Genomic DNA, 19,738 nt, shown 5'->3' on the forward strand with positions numbered 1-19,738 from the left:
CTCATGCGTGTGTGTGTGAAATATACGTACACGTATAATCTTCACCTTCTCGAGCTTTATTTTATTCTGCTGCAGCGTTCTCTCTTCATCAGAAGCTCGCGACAATGGCGATGATCACCGGCAACACCGCTAAGCGCCTCCCCACGCTTCTCCAGTCTTCACGCGCCGCCATGGTCGCTCACCTCCACACCACCTACCCCGCTCTCTCCTCCTCCTCGACGTCGCCGGCTTCCTACGCCAGGCCCGGTCCTCCGGCGGCTCCTGGCTCTTCGACGGGGCTCTCGAAGCCTGCGGAGTTCGTGATCTCTAAGGTCGATGATCTGATGAACTGGGCTCGTCGCGGATCGATCTGGCCGATGACCTTCGGCCTCGCCTGCTGCGCCGTTGAAATGATGCATACCGGTGCGGCGCGGTACGATCTCGACAGGTTCGGGATCATTTTCCGCCCAAGTCCTCGCCAATCTGACTGTATGATTGTCGCCGGAACGCTCACCAACAAGATGGCTCCGGCTCTTCGCAAGTACGCCCCTCTCTCGTGAATCAGATTCGGTTCTCGAATCTGAGATTTATCTTTGGTCTGTTTCGTTTTTTTTTGGATCTGGGTATTGTCTTCGATGATTTTCGAGATTAGGGTTTGTTGGGGGATGAAATTGGGGATTTGGATCCGGTGTTTCTCCCTGTTGCTGTTTCGCTGCATAAAGAATTTAGGGTTTTTGTCTCCTGATTAGTTCTCTTTCTGTGGGTGCACAAGCTCTGTATCCTGATAAAATTTGTGCTCCGGGAAACTTTTTACTTGTAGATTGTTTTGCTGAGTGATTAGGATCTTGTGTTATGTCTTTGCTTGTTTTGTCATCGGAGGTTACGTATGCTCATTGATCTGCATGATGGGTTGTTATGTTTATCGGTCACAGCGCTGGAAGATCGTAGGAAAGTGGAGCTATTAGATATTTGATTCTCAAACCGAAACGATTTCTTCTGGTCTGATGTATGAAATTCTGGTTTATGCTGATAGACAAGAGGGGCATGAGATGAGAACTTGTTATCAAGAAGAAAGGTATTATTGTATGTTATCCATGACACCTGTGAGAATTGCAAGGACATCCGTACATAAGAAGGAACTATGTCATCAACAAATGGTTTTGGGTTTGCTAGCTAAGCTCGTAATGTCATCAGGTCTAAATGCCAGAGATAAGAACACGCCCCACACCAATGTACAAGCAAAAAGAATTAGGGGTTGTAAAGGGTGTCTTTGGTGAGGACCAAATTTCAGATGCATTAGAAATGTGTTGACAGCTCGTGAATATTGTCCAGATGAGTTCTTGGGCTGGTTAGCGATAGCTATCAATGCCAGAATCTGGCGTAGGCTAGAGAGCTATTTCTGAAAAGATATTCTTACTGAGTCTTCTCTCTCACACAAATGCTTCTCTCTGTTATCATTACATTGTCAACTGCATGGTTTGAGTTGCTTAGGTGTTGAATAAGTCGACGAGTCATTCTAAATCTTGTACAGTGGGAAGAAGAAGAGCGGAAATGTGGAGGGACTTTGATGTTTTAAGGGTTTGTGTGTATCGTCTTGTAATGTCTAAATTTTGATGACAGGGTATATGACCAAATGCCAGAGCCAAGGTGGGTGATTTCAATGGGAAGTTGCGCAAATGGAGGAGGATACTACCACTACTCCTACTCGGTGGTTCGAGGCTGTGACAGGATTGTCCCTGTCGACATCTACGTTCCGGGTTGCCCTCCAACTGCCGAGGCATTGCTCTACGGTCTCCTCCAGCTGCAGAAGAAGATCAACAGGCGCAAGGATTTCCTCCACTGGTGGACCAAGTGAGTTTTCCTCAAGTCCAGTCACAGGGGAGATTGGTTTCTTCTTCTTCATCATCTCAGAAAGACAGATATCTATTGTGTTTCCAGCCAATAAAATTGGGACAACCTTTGTGTTCTTTGTGGTTTAAAATGCCGTGTAAAGAAGCGTGTTTGAAGCTTTGTGCGTGCAACGTAGAATAATAACCATCTACTAATGGCGATTAGGAATGGTTATTGCAAGGTTCGATTCGTTATTCGGATTGTTTATTTCGGTTTTAGATAAACTATGATGATTCATTTTGCTTCATGATAAAATTTATTTTTCGGTTATTTTTACATTCGGTGGTTATCAAAAGTCACATCCACTCAGTTGTAAACCTGAGATGGAGTAAGGTTACGTGGCATTCCTCTCGAGATGGGCAACCGAAAAGGTAGATGCATCTGTATTAGAGATAGGGGTGGATTAACCGAATTGAACCGAACCGAATAAGACATAACCGTATCCGAACTGAACCCGACATCAAAACCGAACGGTTATGATTTTCTTAAATCCGAAAAACCGAAACCGAAACCGAACCAAACCGAATAAAAAATAACCGAAAAAACTGAGAGAATAACCGACAATTTCTTTGGAAAATTGAACTTTTTAACAAAACCGAACCGAACCCGAACCGAAAAATAACCGAACCGAACCGAACCGAAATTTATATAAAAACCGAATTGTTATAATTTTTCTATAACCGAAATAACCGAACCCGAATATAACCGAACCGAACCCGAACCGAAACCCGAATTGACCACCCCTAATCAGAGACTTAAATAGTGTTACAGACAACAGAGGAGACGGTACGGATGGTCGGAGACCGTACGAACCAAAATCATGCAGATCAAATTTATCATTGAATAGATATTACTGTTGTGAGCAAAATATCAAAAGATTTCTACTCCTTTATCCGATCTTTACCCCATCCTCATCTATGTTCTTAGTGAGATGGCTTTTACTGTCTAGAGAAGATGGTTCCTGAAAGCAAGGAGCATCTTCGGGGAGAAGAACAGAAAGAAGGCCAGAATTGAACCGAAGAACATCTTCACTATGTAACTGAGCGGATCGGAGCTGCTTTCTTCAGAGACGATGTCCGTAGGGTTCCACTTGGCTTTTGCCGAGGGTAGAGCTTCTATCACGGCCTCTGCCATGTCAGTGATGAAGGAGGAGGTGAGACCTAATGCTGGTACCCGGCCCCAGTTCTCGATTCCTGATTCGAGAGCTAATTCCCTGTACTCCATGTCTATTTCTTCGAGAGTCTCGATATGCTCGCTCACGAAACTGAAATCCAAGATAACGAAAAATGGTCGGTAACTAAACTAAAAATCAACGGCTTTCTGATTTTGAAGATTGAAAAGTTTTTGTTTGGAGTAATTGCATGACTGCGGATACTATATGTTCTCTCACCTGACGGGGACAGCCAGAAGACTCTTCACGCCTTTCTTACCAAGCTCGACAAGAACCTCATCGGTGTACGGCTTTAGCCATTCGACAGGCCCAACCCGGCTCTAGAAAGAACAGTCGCAGGGATCAATTCACGGCTCGAGATATGATAGAGACTGAGGGATTGTTAATGGGTGATTATAACCAACCTGGTATGCCAACTTATGGTCGTTATCAACCCCTCTCGCTTTCAGCTCTTGCATTATCAAGTAAATGCACTCTTCCATCTGATCCTTGTATGGATCTCCGGCATTTTCCACGTAGCTGACTGGAACGCCATGGGCGCTGAAGAATATCATGACCTGGATTTACACGGAGATGGAGGACTAGTTGAAGGCAATTTCTTGACTAAAAAAGTAAGACCAATCAAACAGAAGAAAGAAAAATGAACAAACCTCATCAGGGTCAGAGAATTTTTGAAGCTCCTTCTCGATCAGGTCAGCCATAGAATTAACATAGCCTCGCCTTTGGTACCAGGACTGTATAACAGCAACTGGGAGGCCAGCTAAGTGTGGATCTTCCCTGAATGATAATAAGTCATATTAAGTCAGGCTTTAACAGTTAACCGATGTCCCCAGACCGGTAAAGACAATAGAATGAATCTGCCTTGTCGTTGTCGTGTAGACAGACCTGAATAACTGTTGGAGCACACGGACGCTCGACCCAGTGGTGGAGATAGAGTACTGAGGGTATAGTGGCAGGACGACAAGTCTTGTAATCTTGTCCCTCTTAATCTGACAGAACATAATTAACCTCTTACGCAACATATATAAATCTTGAAATGAATGCAACTGTACTCTAACTACAGATGATTAAAAAAAAAGATACATGTTTTCTAGTATGACAGTCTCTTCTTACACATAATAAAAAGCTAAAAGATGCAAGCGTAAGCAATTCGATATCAACCCGGAAAACGAGAATCCTATGATGAATAAGTAGGACTCTAGATCAGGCAGCAATCAGCAAAGAACCTCACCTGTTGAACCGCTTCCTCGGTGAACGGATACCAGTACCGCATTCCAACATAGACATTGGCAGGAATGTTCTTAGCTTCCAAGGCCATCCTAATGGCATCTGCCTGCTCATCGGTTATTTTGCGCAAAGGAGAGCCACCGCCAATGGCAGCATACCCTTCTTTCGATTTCGGGGCACGGACCACAGATATCAACTTCGCTATAGCCCCTTGGAGAAACTGAAATGGCCTGGGAAGCCGGATAATATCCTGCACCAAATTGTGATTAGTAACTAGCATTATACTCGAAATCCAAAAGAACTTATATGAGAAGAAGAGGCAAACAGAAGAGACAGTCGACAATCACCGGGTCTGCAAACAGATTATACAAGAAGGGCTGCACATCATTAAGCGTCTCCGGACCACCGAGATTCAAAAGCAGGACACCGATCTTGTCCTCCGCGGTAAGAGAATTAGTTTTAGATTCGGATTCTGCATAGGGCCATTCTCCAGTCAAAGGTTGTGCTCGTTCAAACACATTCGTCTTGACTCCGGATCGATGGGGCCTCAATCCACTGGTCATAATCGCATTTCTGCAAGATTCAGGGGAGGAAACTACAAGACCCTCCGGTATGGGCTTCCGGAGACTGCCGGGTTTCTCGCATCGAACCGAGGAAAAGGACTTAGCCTCCGAACAAGGCCTGTTACATATATAAACTCCATTACCTCAGAACAAGATCTAGCATAAATCAACCACTTTTCATTGCCAATCAAATCGTATCAAATCGATCGCCAACTCAGAAAACGAAGATCACCCAGGGAGCGAGAACAGAACAGAAGAAAAACCCTAACCTCGAAAATCTGTAACGATCACGATTCAAACAGGGACGAACTCCCGCTGACAAAGCCGCCGCCTCCATAGCTTGCACTCCGATCCTATCAATAATAACAGTAAAAGAGATCGGATTCGCAAAGAAGAAGAAGAAGAAGAAGAGCGGGATTGTGGGTCTAGGGTTTCCTTCGTGTTTGAACAGGATCTAGGTCAAGAGAGAGAGAGAGTTGCTTGAAGAAGGTGACGATCGCGGAATGAAATTAGGTAGAGCGAAAAATCAAGATGACTTTTCCTTCAGGCTGGCGAGGCGAGACGAAGCTTCGGTCAACATTTATATGTTTCTAGAAAATCACCAGCTTCCAAACGACAACGTCTATATGCGAAAATTTCCCTTTTTTTTTTTTATATGTCGACAAAAATCACAACACGGTCCACTTTTAAGATATATATATATATAATAGTTTCATAATTTACTAAACCTAAGATATTTCGCCGTGATTAAAACGGAAACGTTAAAATATTTATATTTTAACATGAAACCGCAAGAATTTTGACAAACTAAAACACAAAATTTTGAATCCGAATAAAACCGTAAATAGTTTTTTTTTTAATTCCAGCCATTTTGTTTTGAAATATCGGTTTGAATAATAATTTAGAAAATTATGTGACGTTAAAACATTTCTCAACCACGTCCGTACAGACAGGGAAGCGTGGAGAAAGCAGGGCCTGAGGACCAGTCAAAGATTCCATGCTCTAAACCCAAAAGCCCATTTTCATATAAACCAAGGAAGGATTGTTACGTAAACCCGAAATTCTCGAGTGTCACAACACGTTGAAATTAATATATACAAAACTATTTTCAGTTTCAATCAATGATTGATTACCCGTACCCATTTTTTTGACAAAAAAATATTTTTAAAATTTATTAGTATTTATTATCATTTTATAATTTTAATATTTTTAAATATTATTATTTTTTAATCATGGTTCACGAACGACTCGTTTCGTTTTGCACCCTACGCCAAGGGAAGAGAGCACGTGTTCCTTGGTTACCGACTTAAGTTAAAAAACAAAAAGCCCGAATTCAGATTCGGGTATGAGGTCCGACGGTTGAGGAACCAAAACTTTCAGACAGGAACTGCAATGACAGGATCAAATGTGGCAACGAAAGATCATTCATCTATTTTTTTCGGGGTACCACATTAACTATCGTAGCTATGAATGGTATATCAAAGTTCAAAACTTTGCGACCTAGAAGCAACAATCACAGTCAAAGGGACAAAGAGGAGTACCGCCGGCATTAGCCTTGTTGAAACTGAGTTCGTCTTCCGTGTATATTGCTAACCCATCTTCCGTTCTCTTCCTTGTCCGGGCTGGTCGGTCACCGAACCCACCGAGGTTCTCTCCTTCCCTCCTCTTCTTCTTGGTTTTCTTCATCCTGTTTTCTTCTGTTGTCGATTCCTTCGTGCCTCTATCCGTTTTCTTCTTGCCCTCGTCGAGTTCTGGCTTTTTCCTCTTTTTTCCGCCAAAGATTTCGTCGATCTCCTTGCCTAGCTTATTACCAGTCTTTGGAACCGGTTTGGCTTGTCCCACAGTTGATTTTTCTTCTGATTGGGAGGGTTTCTTACTACTCTTCTTCGGCATTTGCACCTCAAAAACTCACAAAACCTAAAAAGATATGCACTCCTTCAAAATGTGAGATTCAGAAAGAGATACTTGTTCAGAGTCGAGTCAAATAAATGATGTATAAACAATCAGTTAAAGAAGAACCAAACGAAATCCAAGAACCGTGCAGTTCTGAGCTTATTCTATTTTTTTTTGGTTCCCCTTCTTTCTAGATCCTAAAATAGAAGATTGGAGTGAACCATAGATCCAAAGGATGTGTCATGGCCATATATATTACTCAAAAGAATCGGCATGACTAGAGAAAGTTCCTGAGCTACAAAGCCTCCACAAGTGTAAAGACACAGACATTGTACTAGCAGGATCAGTGTAACAAGGGAAAGTTTACCTATATTTGAATTTTGAAGATTAAATCAGTTTTTATGGGTTACAGAGACAACAAATGCATGTGAAATCACCGAACATCCCCAAAACTATGATCGAACCCTAAACCTAATTAGAGTTGAATTCACAGAATCTGATTTCTAATAGCTACAAACACAAACCCACCAGAATCAAATTTCTAAATGCTAATACGAGAACACTCCGGAATGCAACTAACTTGAAAAATACAAATCCCTCTGTCTGCGATACAACACTCCTGAGAGAAAATTGGAGCCATTAACTAAAAAAACAAGCCTTTCAAACGCGATGATTACAAATGGCAGGAGTCTCGATGAAGCCAGTCCGAATCCATGGGCTTTATTCGTAAAATTATAACGTTTATTTCAACGTCACATTCAAAAAACCCATAAGACATACAGCATACAAGAGTTTACACCTCAAAGATCACTACAACAAATAACTGAAGACTTATTACTATGGCAAAACTATGGCGAAATGGGTAGCGGATTTTTCTTATACTTAGCAAGTTCCAAAAGCGGGAGATATTTACACATGAAGCTCAATCTGAGGACCGTGACATGCACGATGCATCCGACAACTAAAGGGTCAGTTTGCAAGTGGCAAAGGACATGAACGCAATTAAGGATTTACACCATTAGTCAACCAAACAGCACCATTCCAAGCCTTTTCATCACAAAGTCCGTCAAAACCTTAGATTATATAAAGCACAGAAGCAGATATCCAACCCAATGAAGCACCCATCCGACCAATTCCAGATATTACAACAGAAACAGGGCTGCAACATTTGGTGTTTTCCCGGAAAAAAAAAAACATTTGGTGTTTTCCCTAATCCATACATCCTTTCCGATACGAGACAATCAGAATTAATCCAATAGCCTCTATTTTCGGCACAAGTAGAGAGCTAGGTCTAATTCGAACCGCAAACAACCAGAATCAAGCCCTACCAACCAGTAGCAACCAGAATTGAGCCAGTGGGGAGAGCCAACTCGGCGGAAACTCACCTGCAAGTGCCGGCGAGCGGCTGCAAAAGAGTATGGAAACGGAGACGACGAAGATACACAAAAGAGACTGAGTCCGTGACCGCCGGTAAATCAGAGAAGAGAGAGATAAGAAACAGTGTAGAGGCAGGGACCACCGTTGGCGAGCCAGATTAGGAGGAGAGGGGAATCGGGTTAGGGCTTCATTCAAAGCCACTAATCCAATCAGAGGATTGCTAATTTTTTAAAACAAAAACTGACCCCATATAAAAAAAATTAAATTGAATATATATATATATATATTATAAATAATATTTTTATGAAAAATGAAGATTTGTATTAATCAAATAATTAAATTAATATAAAATTTTGAGTATAACAAATTGAATTTAGTCAGATGACATAATATATATTGTAGAAAAATAAAATGCAGAAATAAAATAAGACAAACGAAAATAAACGGAATTACTTTATTGCTATATCTCTTCTTCCTTCTTGTTGAATTACAATGAAAATGACTCACATATTTATAGCAAAACTATGAGACAAATAAAAAGAAAATAGAAATAAATAAGATCGATACACAATATTTGATATAATATTATGTCCATTATTATTTCTAATCATATCTTAAAATCAATATTTCCTTCAATCACATATTTATTTTCCTATTTCAACATATATATTCCATTTATTCCATCTATTTACCCAAAACTTTAATATATATATATATATAGATATAAATAAGGGGACAATGAAATTTGTACAAATTAGAAGTCTAGGTAAAGTACATGATCGGTCAATGAAACCTTCGTACTCATCTTGTAGTGTTTGAGGAAGGTCCCAGTGGTAGAGAGCCTCCAATGGCGTTATTCCTGTTGTCGTCAACGTGTGCAATATTATGTGTACCTCTTGCTAAAAGTGCATTTATAAGATTATTATAGTATAGAACGCCTTCTTGCTCGATTCTTCGTTTAGCAGTTATACAATAGTCTATACCACTAATTGACCAAAATAAAATTTAGAAATTATTATATTCAAAAAATACAAGTTCGGGAATAAATAATCATACAAAGTTCATGAATTAATATTACATCAAATTACAAATTTAAAAATTTTCAGTTATTTTTTTCTTTGTATAAATATGCTATAATTTTACATGAATTTTTTAAATAAAAAATAAAAAATAAAAACTGACCCCAAATCGTTGTCATATATATTATATATATGTATAATTTTTTTTAAAAAAATAAAATATAAAAATAACAAATATAATTTGTATATATATATATTCATGAAAAATGAAAATTTTTAATTAATTAATAATATAATATCAATATAATGAAATTTAAATAAAATTTTAAGTATAACAAATTAAATTTTGTGCAATGGATTCTTACAATAAGAGGTCAATCGATTAAGTTAAAGAATCATTGAAGTTGAAACCATAAGGATGAATAGTGTGATTAATTAAAGTATTATCGTTTTGTATTTCACCGGTTCATGGAAGAAAAAAACGTGTGAGTAAATGTCTGGATGTTTAAAATTGGCTAATTAGAAACAAATATCTCCGTTAGACGTCTAATGGCCAATGAGATATGCATATTGATTAGAGATAATTTAACTGTGATTAGATTAATTAATGGTTAAGATTAGCTTCCAGAGATGTCTTGTCATGTTTGTCACTAGAATTCTCTGTCAACTTTCTGACTCAAACAAAATGTTCCGTATGTAATCATAGAGAGAAGAAACATTGTTACAATAAGATAAGGTTCACAAAACATTACAACAACATAAGGGATGATCATCCTTTTATTGTCATTATTTTTGTGATCATACTAGAAGAGCCACCTTTTGTATAGGAGACCTAGCTAATTGACCACATTATTAGGGAGATGATCAACACATTATATTTTTGTGATTACATCACTTCATGCTGGAGCAATCTTTCGGCGACCATTGTTGTGAGAGCCACGTTCTTGAATCAGAGGAGGAAGGACTTCTTCCTTGTTAGTCGTGCTCAAGAATTTTTGGAACCATTGCCCAGATGATTTCAAGGGTCTTTCCGCCGTCAGATTGGTGAAATCGACATAACTCAATCCAAAGCGGACGCTGAATCCAGCGTTGAATTCGTAATTGTCGCCCAAGGACCAGGTGACGTACCCTTTCACGTTGCATTTGTTGCTATACAATGAGATAAAACGTGTTATAAGTGTGATCCAATTGAAGTGGAGATATATTGTAATAATCTCAAAACACTCACATGATGGCTTGTCGGATGAAGCATAGATGGCTGCATATATAATCTGTCCTGTTGTAATCGTTCATAGCTTCCTCGAACGAGCAAGTCCCGTCGCTTCTATATCCTACTCACAGTATAACGTAATTTTAATGTGCACGGTCATGTATACATGCATTCGTAACGTGAAAAAAAGTCGAGGTCTCTCACCGTTCTCTGTTATATACATGATAGGGTTTTTGTATTTCTCTCTCAAGTATTCAAGAACATGAAGAATGCCTCTTGGATGATAATAATCTGTCCCAAAGAACTGCGAGCACCGTGTGCAACTCGTTAGTAACAAGGCATTAACATACACATATATACAAGAAAATGTAATGGGACATGGGTGTGTGTGTATATATATATGTATGGTATCATTGTACCCATGGGCCGATGGGTCCGTCTTCATTTTCAACTGCGAAATGAAGAAGGTAAAGTGAAAGTTAAATAAGAGGGAGATACAATGGATTCACGCAGGCCGAGAGGAAAAGGAGACGTATATACATGAGAGTGCGGCGAGTGAATCGTTGAAGACATAGAGTCTGTCCGGAGGATTTGGGGGAATGGCCCTAGCAAATTGAGTCATGTAATAATTCACTCCAAGAAAATCATACGATCCCTTCACAAGCAGCGACTCTTCGGTCGTGAAATTGGGCAAGCGCTCTCCGACCATTTGCCGCATCATCAATGGGTATTCTCCGTACGTTAGAGGCTCCATGAACCTACATACAAACATATGCACTGAGTTTAGCAGTTTCCAAAGAATCTATTATATATATCATCGACATACTTAGTTTATATAATTATCGTACCAATCGATGAAGAACACTTTTGCTCTCTCGGCCGCATCTATATTTTCCTTAGTGTTGTCGTATGGGAGGAACCATCTGGTTATCATCACGATTCCGATATGTCCACCTTGGGACGGCTGCACCCAGAGAATGTTAACAAGATATATATATATATATATCATATATGCAATAGAAACGCAACATTCAACACAACATATACACAAGCACGCATATATATATATATATATAGACATCTAAGAACCTTGTATTTCTGGCGGTAAAGATCGACGACGGTGGCGTGAGCAAGAAGTGCGTAGTGAGCAGTGATGTAGGGCTCCGTACCAGAATCGCCGGCGTAACAACCCAGGTTGAGCCAGGCTGAGCAGCGGCCTGGCGCATCTGTCCCCATGGCATAGCCCCTCGTAGGGATTGTATATATCTGGTTGATCGTTATCCAATTCTTCACTCTATCTCCAAATCTCTGGAAGCATACTTCCGCGTAGTCTTTGAAGTCTTCTCTGCATATTTCATTAATTTACCCGAAACTTTAATATATATGAAAGAAAAGATTGGGGGGGGGGGATGAAATTTGTACAAATGAAAGATTTACGTAACGTACATGATCTGACGGTCCATGAAACCTTCGTACTCATCCTGTAGTGTTTGAGGAAGGTCCCAGTGGAAGAGAGTCACCAATGGCCTTATTCCTGTCGTCGTCAACGTGTTTAAATTTTGAGAGCCATGCATGAAAGACATACATATACACGTACGGAAACTTACATATATATACACGTTGGCCTGTGTGTACGTACCTGCTGCTACAAGTGCGTTTATAAGGTTATCGTAGTATTGAACGCCTTCTTCATTGATTCCTCGACTTGCCCTTCCTCCTGCTCATTGTGTAATAATTATAGCAGATCTTTGTATATATTACTATGATCAAAGTGTAATGCACGCTACGTACTGGGAATGATTCTTGACCACGCAAAGGAGAATCTGTAGGCATTAACCCCCAATTTTTTCATCACTTGAATATCTCTCTGCACCATATGTTTTGTTTTTCGTCAATCGTATATATACACATACAAAGTACACGAATATAAACAGATTCATATTATATTGTAACATTTTAGTTATTTACACTGAAGTCTGGGTATGATCCAGTAGCCGTGTCACCGTTGGCGTTGTCTGGTCCTCCTTTCCCTGCCGGAGAATATACAAAGACAATATATAATTAGCGATGAACATACACATGATGAAAAATGCTGAGCATTTGTATTTAATTTAAAATAATATTACATGGATAACGATGAGTGAATCCATCCCAAACGTTGAGACCTCTACCCTCCGCACCCTCGATCTGAAGCAAGCCCAGAAACGATCGAGGCATAATTATATATTATATTAGAATGTATGGTCCATTAATTATGTATTAGAAATGTGATTAGTCACTAATTAAGTAAAAAGTTGGATTAGATGTAGTGCCTGGTAAGCAGAAGAGGCGACACCGAAGAGGAAGTCATCGGCGAACAAGCTTTTGTTCAAAGTGCCAGTGTCGTTACATGTGAAAGGCTGTGTCTCTTCGCATTGTAGGTCTTCTGCCTTGCACTTAAACCCACAAAAACCCACGAGTAGGAAAAGGAGTGAGAAAGCCCTAAGATTCATCACTTAGTTTTTTTTCCTCTCTCTTATATGTTTGTGTGTTGTGTGAAACTTGAGACCGAAGCTAGGGTTTATATAGCACCGTGTTATTGCTTTGGGAGGTTTGAATGAGATGAATCTCGTGGGTTCATTAACTGTTAGAAGCTTACAGATTTGGTTTTCATATTTAGGGTTTTTTCTTTTGTAAGCCTTTGCTGTAATCAATCAACGTATAATAATTAGCATTCCGTATACAAACATTAATGAAGGTTAGTCGTTAATTTGGATAATATCTCATCAATGGCCAAACACATCACGAGCCTCACCGCTCACACCAAAACCTTATAAATTTGATCTTGTTGATATTATTTAGACTGAAAGAGGAAACACATTGCCCTAAACCTTCACATGAATCCCGAATGCGAATCCGAAAAGAAAATCTTCTCAACATTAAAGCTAAATCATTTAAAGATTCATTTTTCGATTCTTCACAAGCGATTCAGTATTAATATCTCACCCAACCCATTTCTTCTTTCTCTTGGTTTTTATTAATTTAAATTATTGATTAATAAGACTACATATATATAGCTAACTCTAAGGGTTATTTTATAATTTAGCTGTACATGACACTTATGTTTGAACGATTAAGAAATAATTCGGAAAAGTGGAAACAATTAGGTTCAGATTTGAACGATTTGTTTTAATCCTCTAAATAAAATCGATTACATGATTCGTTTCGATCTAGAACTAAAACGGTCCGATATATATATAACTGGAACGGTCCAGTCTAGAACTAGAATGGTTCGGGCCAAGTTTTTGAACAAAATTGACGCGACAAATCGGTCTGAGTTAACGTATGTTGGCTCGAATCGGTCTAGGCATCCGCGATTTAAAACGGTCCAAGTCAGGGCTGGAACGGCTCGTTTCAATTCTATATATATTTCTCGTCCTTCACTAGTTAATGGGCTGTATCTTGTCTATATGGCAATTTACGATGTTTCTATATATGTAGCTAGGTCAAGATGTTCGTTTCTCAATAGACAGGGAAATTTCTTTCGGGCCGGAACCTTTGTCACTTGTAGTTGTAGATGACACGTCCAAATCTCAACTTCGCTCCAGTGCTCGTCTTTCAGTCGTCTAGATTTGAACTCTTCCTAAACCATTCACACGAACGCTACTTGAAGTCTATTTGCACTTGGTCATGTGAGTGGTTCTCGAACTTAAAGTTCCTCTGGCCTCGTTAATCCCACTTGTACTTTTTCATTCCATGATGTCTCATCATTCTCTTCCTCTTCAAAAGGATTTGTTCTCAAATCACGGTTATCCTCTACATCGATCAAAACGAGGCAAATCAGAATCAAAGAATATGAATCTCACACCATACTTTTTTTTGTCAATGGTATTTATATTAGAAATAGAATTATACAAGAGAGTTTAGACATGAACTCACATCTACAAAATCTAATAGGGAGATATTTCCCTCACAACTATGATCTATTCAATTAAACCGTGCTAAACCACAACTGTAACAATTCACTTGCAAAAGAAGGTTTTGCGAGACTATGGCTGCGATTTTTCTTCGTAGAGATTTATCCACATCACCAAACATAGAGATCGCATTTGAAAAAACTTGGTTATGTATACGGTTGTTCCCCTCCTTCCAAATGTTATATGTGAGTAGTTGCCGCGAGATTAAAGCGAGAGTTTGATGAGTTCTAATCGACCAACATCCAGAGAGCGACCGAAGAATCTGGTAACAATGACTAGGAGGATTTCGCCTGTCAAGTCTCTTACACGACATTAGCCATAAAGCATATGAGTAACTCTATTTTTACTCTATCCAATTCAAAAGGTTCCATCTATTGATCACAATGAAACTTTCGAATACACAAACCTCGGATAAACTCATTAAACACACAAAACCTGTTCTTATGAAACAAATAACCCATGAACCTACTATATGTTCCACTAACAAAACGTCTACAATCCCTAAACATGTCACTAATTAAATTGCATGTCAAATCCATAAAGGTTTTGAGAATGTACAAGTCAACCTAGATCCAAAATATATAGACATATCAACACATAACCCCTACAACATGCATCGGTTACTAGTTGTCTCTTATCCTGCTCATAGCTTACCTTGTCGGGAATCATCTCTGTGAATCCATTACACCTTGAATGTCGACTTTTCAGCTCGAGTTAGGATGTAGATATTAAGAGATATGGAGAAGTTCCGAGAAGATTGCGTACCATATATCTTAATAGTAGATTGTGTCCCTTATTGAAAGTAAAAGAGAGATGAGATTTGGGACAATTTTTCAAATCCTACAATTTAGTTTACGGGTTTTCATTTGGGTCATCACCATTAGGACTGATTTTGTGTTTTCACTCGATGTATTAAAATTGTATGATTATATATATATATATATGGAATAGAAAAAGATATAATGTATTAGTATGGATAATGTTTTTTTTTTGTATGAAAAGTATAGATAATGTTAGGTATTGAGAGAGAAGAAGCATCGAGGGCGGAAGACTTCACGAGCCTTAACCGACATGCCACGGAAGGAACTGATGTCTGATACTATCATCACATGAATCCTGAGGTTGTCCTCCAAAACCCTAAAACGTAAGGATTTGACGACAAAAAAACATACAATCATATTGTATTGGTATACACATTATTCAATGGAGTGCAGAAAGAGAATGTATGTTGGGAACCGAAATTATTAGGAAACGAATTATAACATGTAAACAGAGATTAGTTAACAACTGAAAAGTAGATGAAAGTGTGAGTTTGTTTTTTCATAAATATTTTTCACCTGATGAATAATTACTGAGTTTAGCAGCGTACCATATAAAGTTTTTCTCTAAATTTTATCTTCACATTTATTAACAATTTCGGATATAAGAGCATATATATAAGGTTTCTAAAAGTCATACTATAAATTTAAATACGATTTACACTATTACAGGAGATACAAGTATCATGACATGTACAGCAAAATTATAAAATAACCCTTAGCTATATGTAGTCTTATTAATCAATAATTTAAATTAATAAAAACCAAGAGAAAGAAGAAATGGGTTGGGTGAGATATTAATACTGAATCGCTTGTGAAGAATCGAAAAATGAATCTTTAAATGATTTAGCTTTAATGTTGAGAAGATTTTCTTTTCGGATTCGCATTCGGGATTCATGTGAAGGTTTAGGGCAATGTGTTTCCTCTTTCAGTCTAAATAATATCAACAAGATCAAATTTATAAGGTTTTGGTGTGAGCGGTGAGGCTCGTGATGTGTTTGGCCATTGATGAGATATTATCCAAATTAACGACTAACCTTCATTAATGTTTGTATACGGAATGCTAATTATTATACGTTGATTGATTACAGCAAAGGCTTACAAAAGAAAAAACCCTAAATATGAAAACCAAATCTGTAAGCTTCTAACAGTTAATGAACCCACGAGATTCATCTCATTCAAACCTCCCAAAGCAATAACACGGTGCTATATAAACCCTAGCTTCGGTCTCAAGTTTCACACAACAAACAAACATATAAGAGAGAGGAAAAAAAACTAAGTGATGAATCTTAGGGCTTTCTCACTCCTTTTCCTACTCGTGGGTTTTTGTGGGTTTAAGTGCAAGGCAGAAGACCTACAATGCGAAGAGACACAGCCTTTCACATGTAACGACACTGGCACTTTGAACAAAAGCTTCTTCGCCGATGACTTCCTCTTCGGTGTCGCCTCTTCTGCTTACCAGGCACTACATATAACCCAACCCTTTACTTAATTAGTAACTAATCATATTTCTAATATGTAATTGATGGACCGTACATTCTAATCGTTCTTGGGTTTGCTTCAGGTCGAGGGTGCGGAGGGTAGAGGTCTCAACATTTGGGATGGATTCACTCATCGTTATCCATGTAATATGCTTGTTTCATTCATGGCTGTTATCTTCCTTCTTTGTTAATTAAATACAAATGCTTAACATTTTTCATCATGTGTATGTTCATCGCTAACTATGTGTTGTTTTTGTATCTTCCCCGTCAGGGAAAGGAGGACCAGACAACGCCAATGGTGACACGGCTTCTGGATCATACCCAGATTTCAGTGTAAATAACTAAAATGTTATAATATAATATGAATCTGTTTATATTCGTGTACTTTGTATGTGTATATATACGATTGACGAAAAACAAGACATATGGTGCAGAGAGATATTCAAGTGATGAAAAAATTGGGGGTTAATGCCTACAGATTCTCCTTTGCGTGGTCAAGAATCATTCCCAGTACGTAGCGTGCATTACACTTTGATCATAGTAATATATACAAAGATCTGCTATAATTATTACACAATGAGCAGGAGGAAGGTCTAGTCGAGGGATCAATGAAGAAGGCGTTCTATACTACAATAACCTTATAAACGCACTTGTAGCAGCAGGTACGTACACACAGGCCAACGTGTATATATATGTAAGTTTCCGTACGTGTATATATATGTCTTTCATGCATGGTTTTTCTGAATAAATAAACACGTTGACGACAACAGGAATAAGGCCATTGGTGACTCTCTACCACTGGGACCTCCCTCAAACACTACAAGATGAGTACGAAGGTTTCATGGACCGTCAGATCATGTACGTTACGTAAATCTTTAATTTATACAAATTTCATTTCCCTCCTCCATCTTTTCTTTCATATATATATATTAAAGTTTTGTGGTAATTAAATGAAATATGCAGAGAAGACTTCAAAGACTACGCGAATGTATGCTTCCAGAGATTTGGGGATAGAGTGAAGAATTGGATAACGATCAACCAGATATACACGATCCCTACGAGGGGCTATGCCATGGGAACAGATGCACCGGGCCGCTGCTCAGCCTGGCTCAACCAGGGCTGTTATGCCGGCGATTCTGGAACCGAGCCCTACATCACCGCTCACTATGCACTTCTTGCTCACGCCACCGTCGTCGATCTTTACCGCCAGAAATACAAGGTTCTTAGATGTCTATATATTTATATATGCGTGCTTGTATATATGTTGTGTTGAATCTTGAGTTTCTATTGCATATATGATATATATATATATATCTTGTTAACATTCTCTGGGTGCAGCCGTCCCAAGGTGGACATATCGGAATCGTGATGATAACCAGATGGTTCCTCCCATACGACAACACTCAGGAAAATATAGATGCGGCCGAGAGAGCAAAAGTGTTCTTCATCGATTGGTACGATAATTATGTAAACTAAGTATATATGTCGATGATATAGGTAGTAGATTCTTTGGAAAATGCTAAACTCAGTGCATATGTTTGTATGTAGGTTCATGGACCCTCTAACGTACGGAGAATACCCATTGATGATGCGGCAAATGGTCGGAGAGCGCTTGCCCAATTTCACGACCGAAGAGTCGCTGCTTGTGAAGGGATCGTATGATTTTCTTGGAGTGAATTATTACATGACTCAATTTGCTAGGGCCATTCCCCCAAATCCTCCGGACAGACTCTATGTCTTCAACGATTCACTCGCCGCACTCTCATGTATATACGTCTCCTTTTCCTCTCGGCGGCCTGTGTGAATCCATTGTATCTCCCTCTTATTTAACTTTTTTTGTTGTTAAATCCCTCTTATTTAACTTTCACTTTACCTTCTTCATTTCGCAGATGAGAATGAAGACGGCCCCATCGGCCCATGGGTACAATGATACCATATATTTATATATACACACCTATGTCCCATTAATATATTTTCTTGTGTATACGTGTATGTTAATGCCTTGTTACTCACGAGTTGCACTCGGTGCTCGCAGTTCTTTGGGACAGATTATTATCATCCAAGAGGCATTCTTCATGTTCTTGAGTACATGAGAGAAAAATACAAAAACCCTATCATGTATATAACAGAGAACGGTAGAGAACTCTGACTTTTTTTTTTTCACATGCCTTTACGAATGCATGTGTATATAACTGTGCACATTAAAATTACGTTATATTATGAGTAGGATATAGAAGCGACGGGACATGCTCGTTCGAGGAAGCTATGAACGATTACAACAGGACAGATTATCTATGCAGCCATCTATGTTTCATCCGACAAGCCATCATGTGAGTGTTTCGAAAATATTGTAATATATGTCCACTTCAATTGGAATATACACTCATAACACGTTTTATCCCATTGTATAGCAACAAATGCAACGTGAAAGGATACGTCGCTTGGTCCCTGGGAGACAACTACGAATTCAACGCTGGATACAGCGTCCGCTTTGGATTGAGTTACGTCGATTTCACCAATCTGACGGCGGAAAGACCCCTGAAATCATCTGGACAATGGTTCCAAAAGTTCTTGAGCACGCCTAACAAGGAAGAACTTCTTCCTCCTCTGATTCAAGAACGTGGCTCTCCCAACAATGGTCACAGGAAGATTGCTCCAGCATGAAGTGATATAATCACAAAAATAATGTGATGATCATCTCCCTAATAATGTGATTAATAATTAGGTCTCCTATACAAAGGAGGCTCTTCTAGTATAATCACAAAAATAATGACAATAAAACGATGATCATCCCTTATGTTATCAATGTAATGTGTTATGTGAACCTTATCTTGTTTGTGCTTGCAATGTTCAAATATGCAGTAATGTTTTTTCTGTGATCTCTCTTTATTACTATATACGGAACGTTATGTTTAAGTTAGAAAGTTAATTAATGGAGAATTCAAGTGGCAATAATATTAAGACACCCCTAGAGAAATGAACCAATTAGAAGCTAATCTCGACCATTAATCTAATCACAATTAAATTATCTCTAGTCAATATACATGGATTCTCGTTGGCTGTTAGACGTCTAATGGAGATATTGGTCTCTAATTATCCAATTTAAACACCCATGCATTTACACACGTTTTTTCTTCTTCCACGAATCGGTTAA

At 38.8% G+C, this 19,738-nt stretch overlaps 4 protein-coding genes and 1 long non-coding RNA gene across 5 annotated transcripts; 2 read left to right on the plus strand and 3 right to left on the minus strand.

The window, feature by feature from the left end:
- Positions 1–2,110, plus strand: LOC104799172 (NADH dehydrogenase [ubiquinone] iron-sulfur protein 7, mitochondrial-like). Its single transcript, XM_010521556.2, has 2 exons — positions 1–520; positions 1,600–2,110. Exons 1-2 carry the CDS (start codon positions 105–107, stop codon positions 1,832–1,834), a joined length of 651 nt encoding a protein of 216 aa, XP_010519858.1. The 5' UTR covers positions 1–104; the 3' UTR covers positions 1,835–2,110.
- A 568-nt stretch (positions 2,111–2,678) lies between these two features.
- Positions 2,679–5,391, minus strand: LOC104799173 (ferrochelatase-1, chloroplastic/mitochondrial). The gene is made up of 8 exons (XM_010521557.2): positions 5,100–5,391; positions 4,615–4,948; positions 4,272–4,517; positions 3,926–4,029; positions 3,691–3,817; positions 3,445–3,597; positions 3,260–3,360; positions 2,679–3,133 (listed from the first exon to the last, which is right to left on the minus strand). The coding sequence occupies exons 1-8, from the start codon at positions 5,165–5,167 to the stop codon at positions 2,815–2,817; spliced, it is 1,452 nt and encodes a 483-aa protein (XP_010519859.1). The 5' UTR covers positions 5,168–5,391; the 3' UTR covers positions 2,679–2,814.
- A 798-nt stretch (positions 5,392–6,189) lies between these two features.
- Positions 6,190–8,275, minus strand: LOC104799175. The gene is made up of 2 exons (XR_769532.2): positions 8,109–8,275; positions 6,190–6,765 (listed from the first exon to the last, which is right to left on the minus strand). It is a non-coding gene; the product is annotated as an uncharacterized LOC104799175 (long non-coding RNA).
- A 1,520-nt stretch (positions 8,276–9,795) lies between these two features.
- LOC104799176 (myrosinase 2-like) lies at positions 9,796–12,858 on the minus strand. The gene is made up of 13 exons (XM_010521559.1): positions 12,642–12,858; positions 12,456–12,516; positions 12,298–12,359; positions 12,121–12,196; positions 11,969–12,046; positions 11,776–11,863; positions 11,419–11,674; positions 11,178–11,293; positions 10,870–11,087; positions 10,749–10,780; positions 10,534–10,633; positions 10,348–10,450; positions 9,796–10,268 (listed from the first exon to the last, which is right to left on the minus strand). Exons 1-13 carry the CDS (start codon positions 12,819–12,821, stop codon positions 10,016–10,018), a joined length of 1,623 nt encoding a protein of 540 aa, XP_010519861.1. The 5' UTR covers positions 12,822–12,858; the 3' UTR covers positions 9,796–10,015.
- Positions 12,859–16,348: 3,490 nt separating this feature from the next.
- Positions 16,349–19,463, plus strand: LOC104799177 (myrosinase 2-like). The gene is made up of 13 exons (XM_010521560.1): positions 16,349–16,565; positions 16,668–16,728; positions 16,856–16,917; positions 17,019–17,094; positions 17,169–17,246; positions 17,355–17,442; positions 17,548–17,803; positions 17,923–18,038; positions 18,133–18,350; positions 18,474–18,505; positions 18,620–18,719; positions 18,812–18,914; positions 18,996–19,463. Exons 1-13 carry the CDS (start codon positions 16,386–16,388, stop codon positions 19,246–19,248), a joined length of 1,623 nt encoding a protein of 540 aa, XP_010519862.1. The 5' UTR covers positions 16,349–16,385; the 3' UTR covers positions 19,249–19,463.
- The last annotated feature ends 275 nt before the right edge of the window (positions 19,464–19,738 follow it).

The sequence above is a fragment of the Tarenaya hassleriana genome, unplaced genomic scaffold (assembly GCF_000463585.1).
Source record: "Tarenaya hassleriana unplaced genomic scaffold, ASM46358v1 Cleome6, whole genome shotgun sequence".
NCBI classification, from domain to species: domain Eukaryota; kingdom Viridiplantae; phylum Streptophyta; class Magnoliopsida; order Brassicales; family Cleomaceae; genus Tarenaya; species Tarenaya hassleriana.

What these genes read in the sequence shown, in the direction of transcription:
- LOC104799172 (XM_010521556.2), top strand. Translation starts at nt 105, where the DNA reads ATGGCGATGATCACCGGCAACACCGCTAAGCGCCTCCCCACGCTTCTC. An exon ending in ATGGCTCCGGCTCTTCGCAA is followed by an intron (nt 521 to 1,599) that starts GTACGCCCCTCT and finishes TTTTGATGACAG; the next exon opens with GGTATATGACCAAATGCCAG.
- LOC104799173 (XM_010521557.2), bottom strand. Translation starts at nt 5,167, where the DNA reads ATGGAGGCGGCGGCTTTGTCAGCGGGAGTTCGTCCCTGTTTGAATCGT. An exon ending in ATAATCTGTTTGCAGACCCG is followed by an intron (nt 4,518 to 4,614) that starts GTGATTGTCGAC and finishes AATTTGGTGCAG; the next exon opens with GATATTATCCGGCTTCCCAG. An exon ending in AATTCTCTGACCCTGATGAG is followed by an intron (nt 3,598 to 3,690) that starts GTTTGTTCATTT and finishes GTGTAAATCCAG; the next exon opens with GTCATGATATTCTTCAGCGC.
- LOC104799176 (XM_010521559.1), bottom strand. Translation starts at nt 12,821, where the DNA reads ATGAATCTTAGGGCTTTCTCACTCCTTTTCCTACTCGTGGGTTTTTGT. An exon ending in GATCATACCCAGACTTCAGT is followed by an intron (nt 12,197 to 12,297) that starts GTAAATAACTAA and finishes CATATGGTGCAG; the next exon opens with AGAGATATTCAAGTGATGAA. An exon ending in TTCACTCGCCGCACTCTCAT is followed by an intron (nt 10,781 to 10,869) that starts GTATATACGTCT and finishes TTCATTTCGCAG; the next exon opens with TTGAAAATGAAGACGGACCC.
- LOC104799177 (XM_010521560.1), top strand. Translation starts at nt 16,386, where the DNA reads ATGAATCTTAGGGCTTTCTCACTCCTTTTCCTACTCGTGGGTTTTTGT. An exon ending in TCGCCTCTTCTGCTTACCAG is followed by an intron (nt 16,566 to 16,667) that starts GCACTACATATA and finishes GGTTTGCTTCAG; the next exon opens with GTCGAGGGTGCGGAGGGTAG. An exon ending in TTCATCCGACAAGCCATCAT is followed by an intron (nt 18,915 to 18,995) that starts GTGAGTGTTTCG and finishes CCCATTGTATAG; the next exon opens with CAACAAATGCAACGTGAAAG.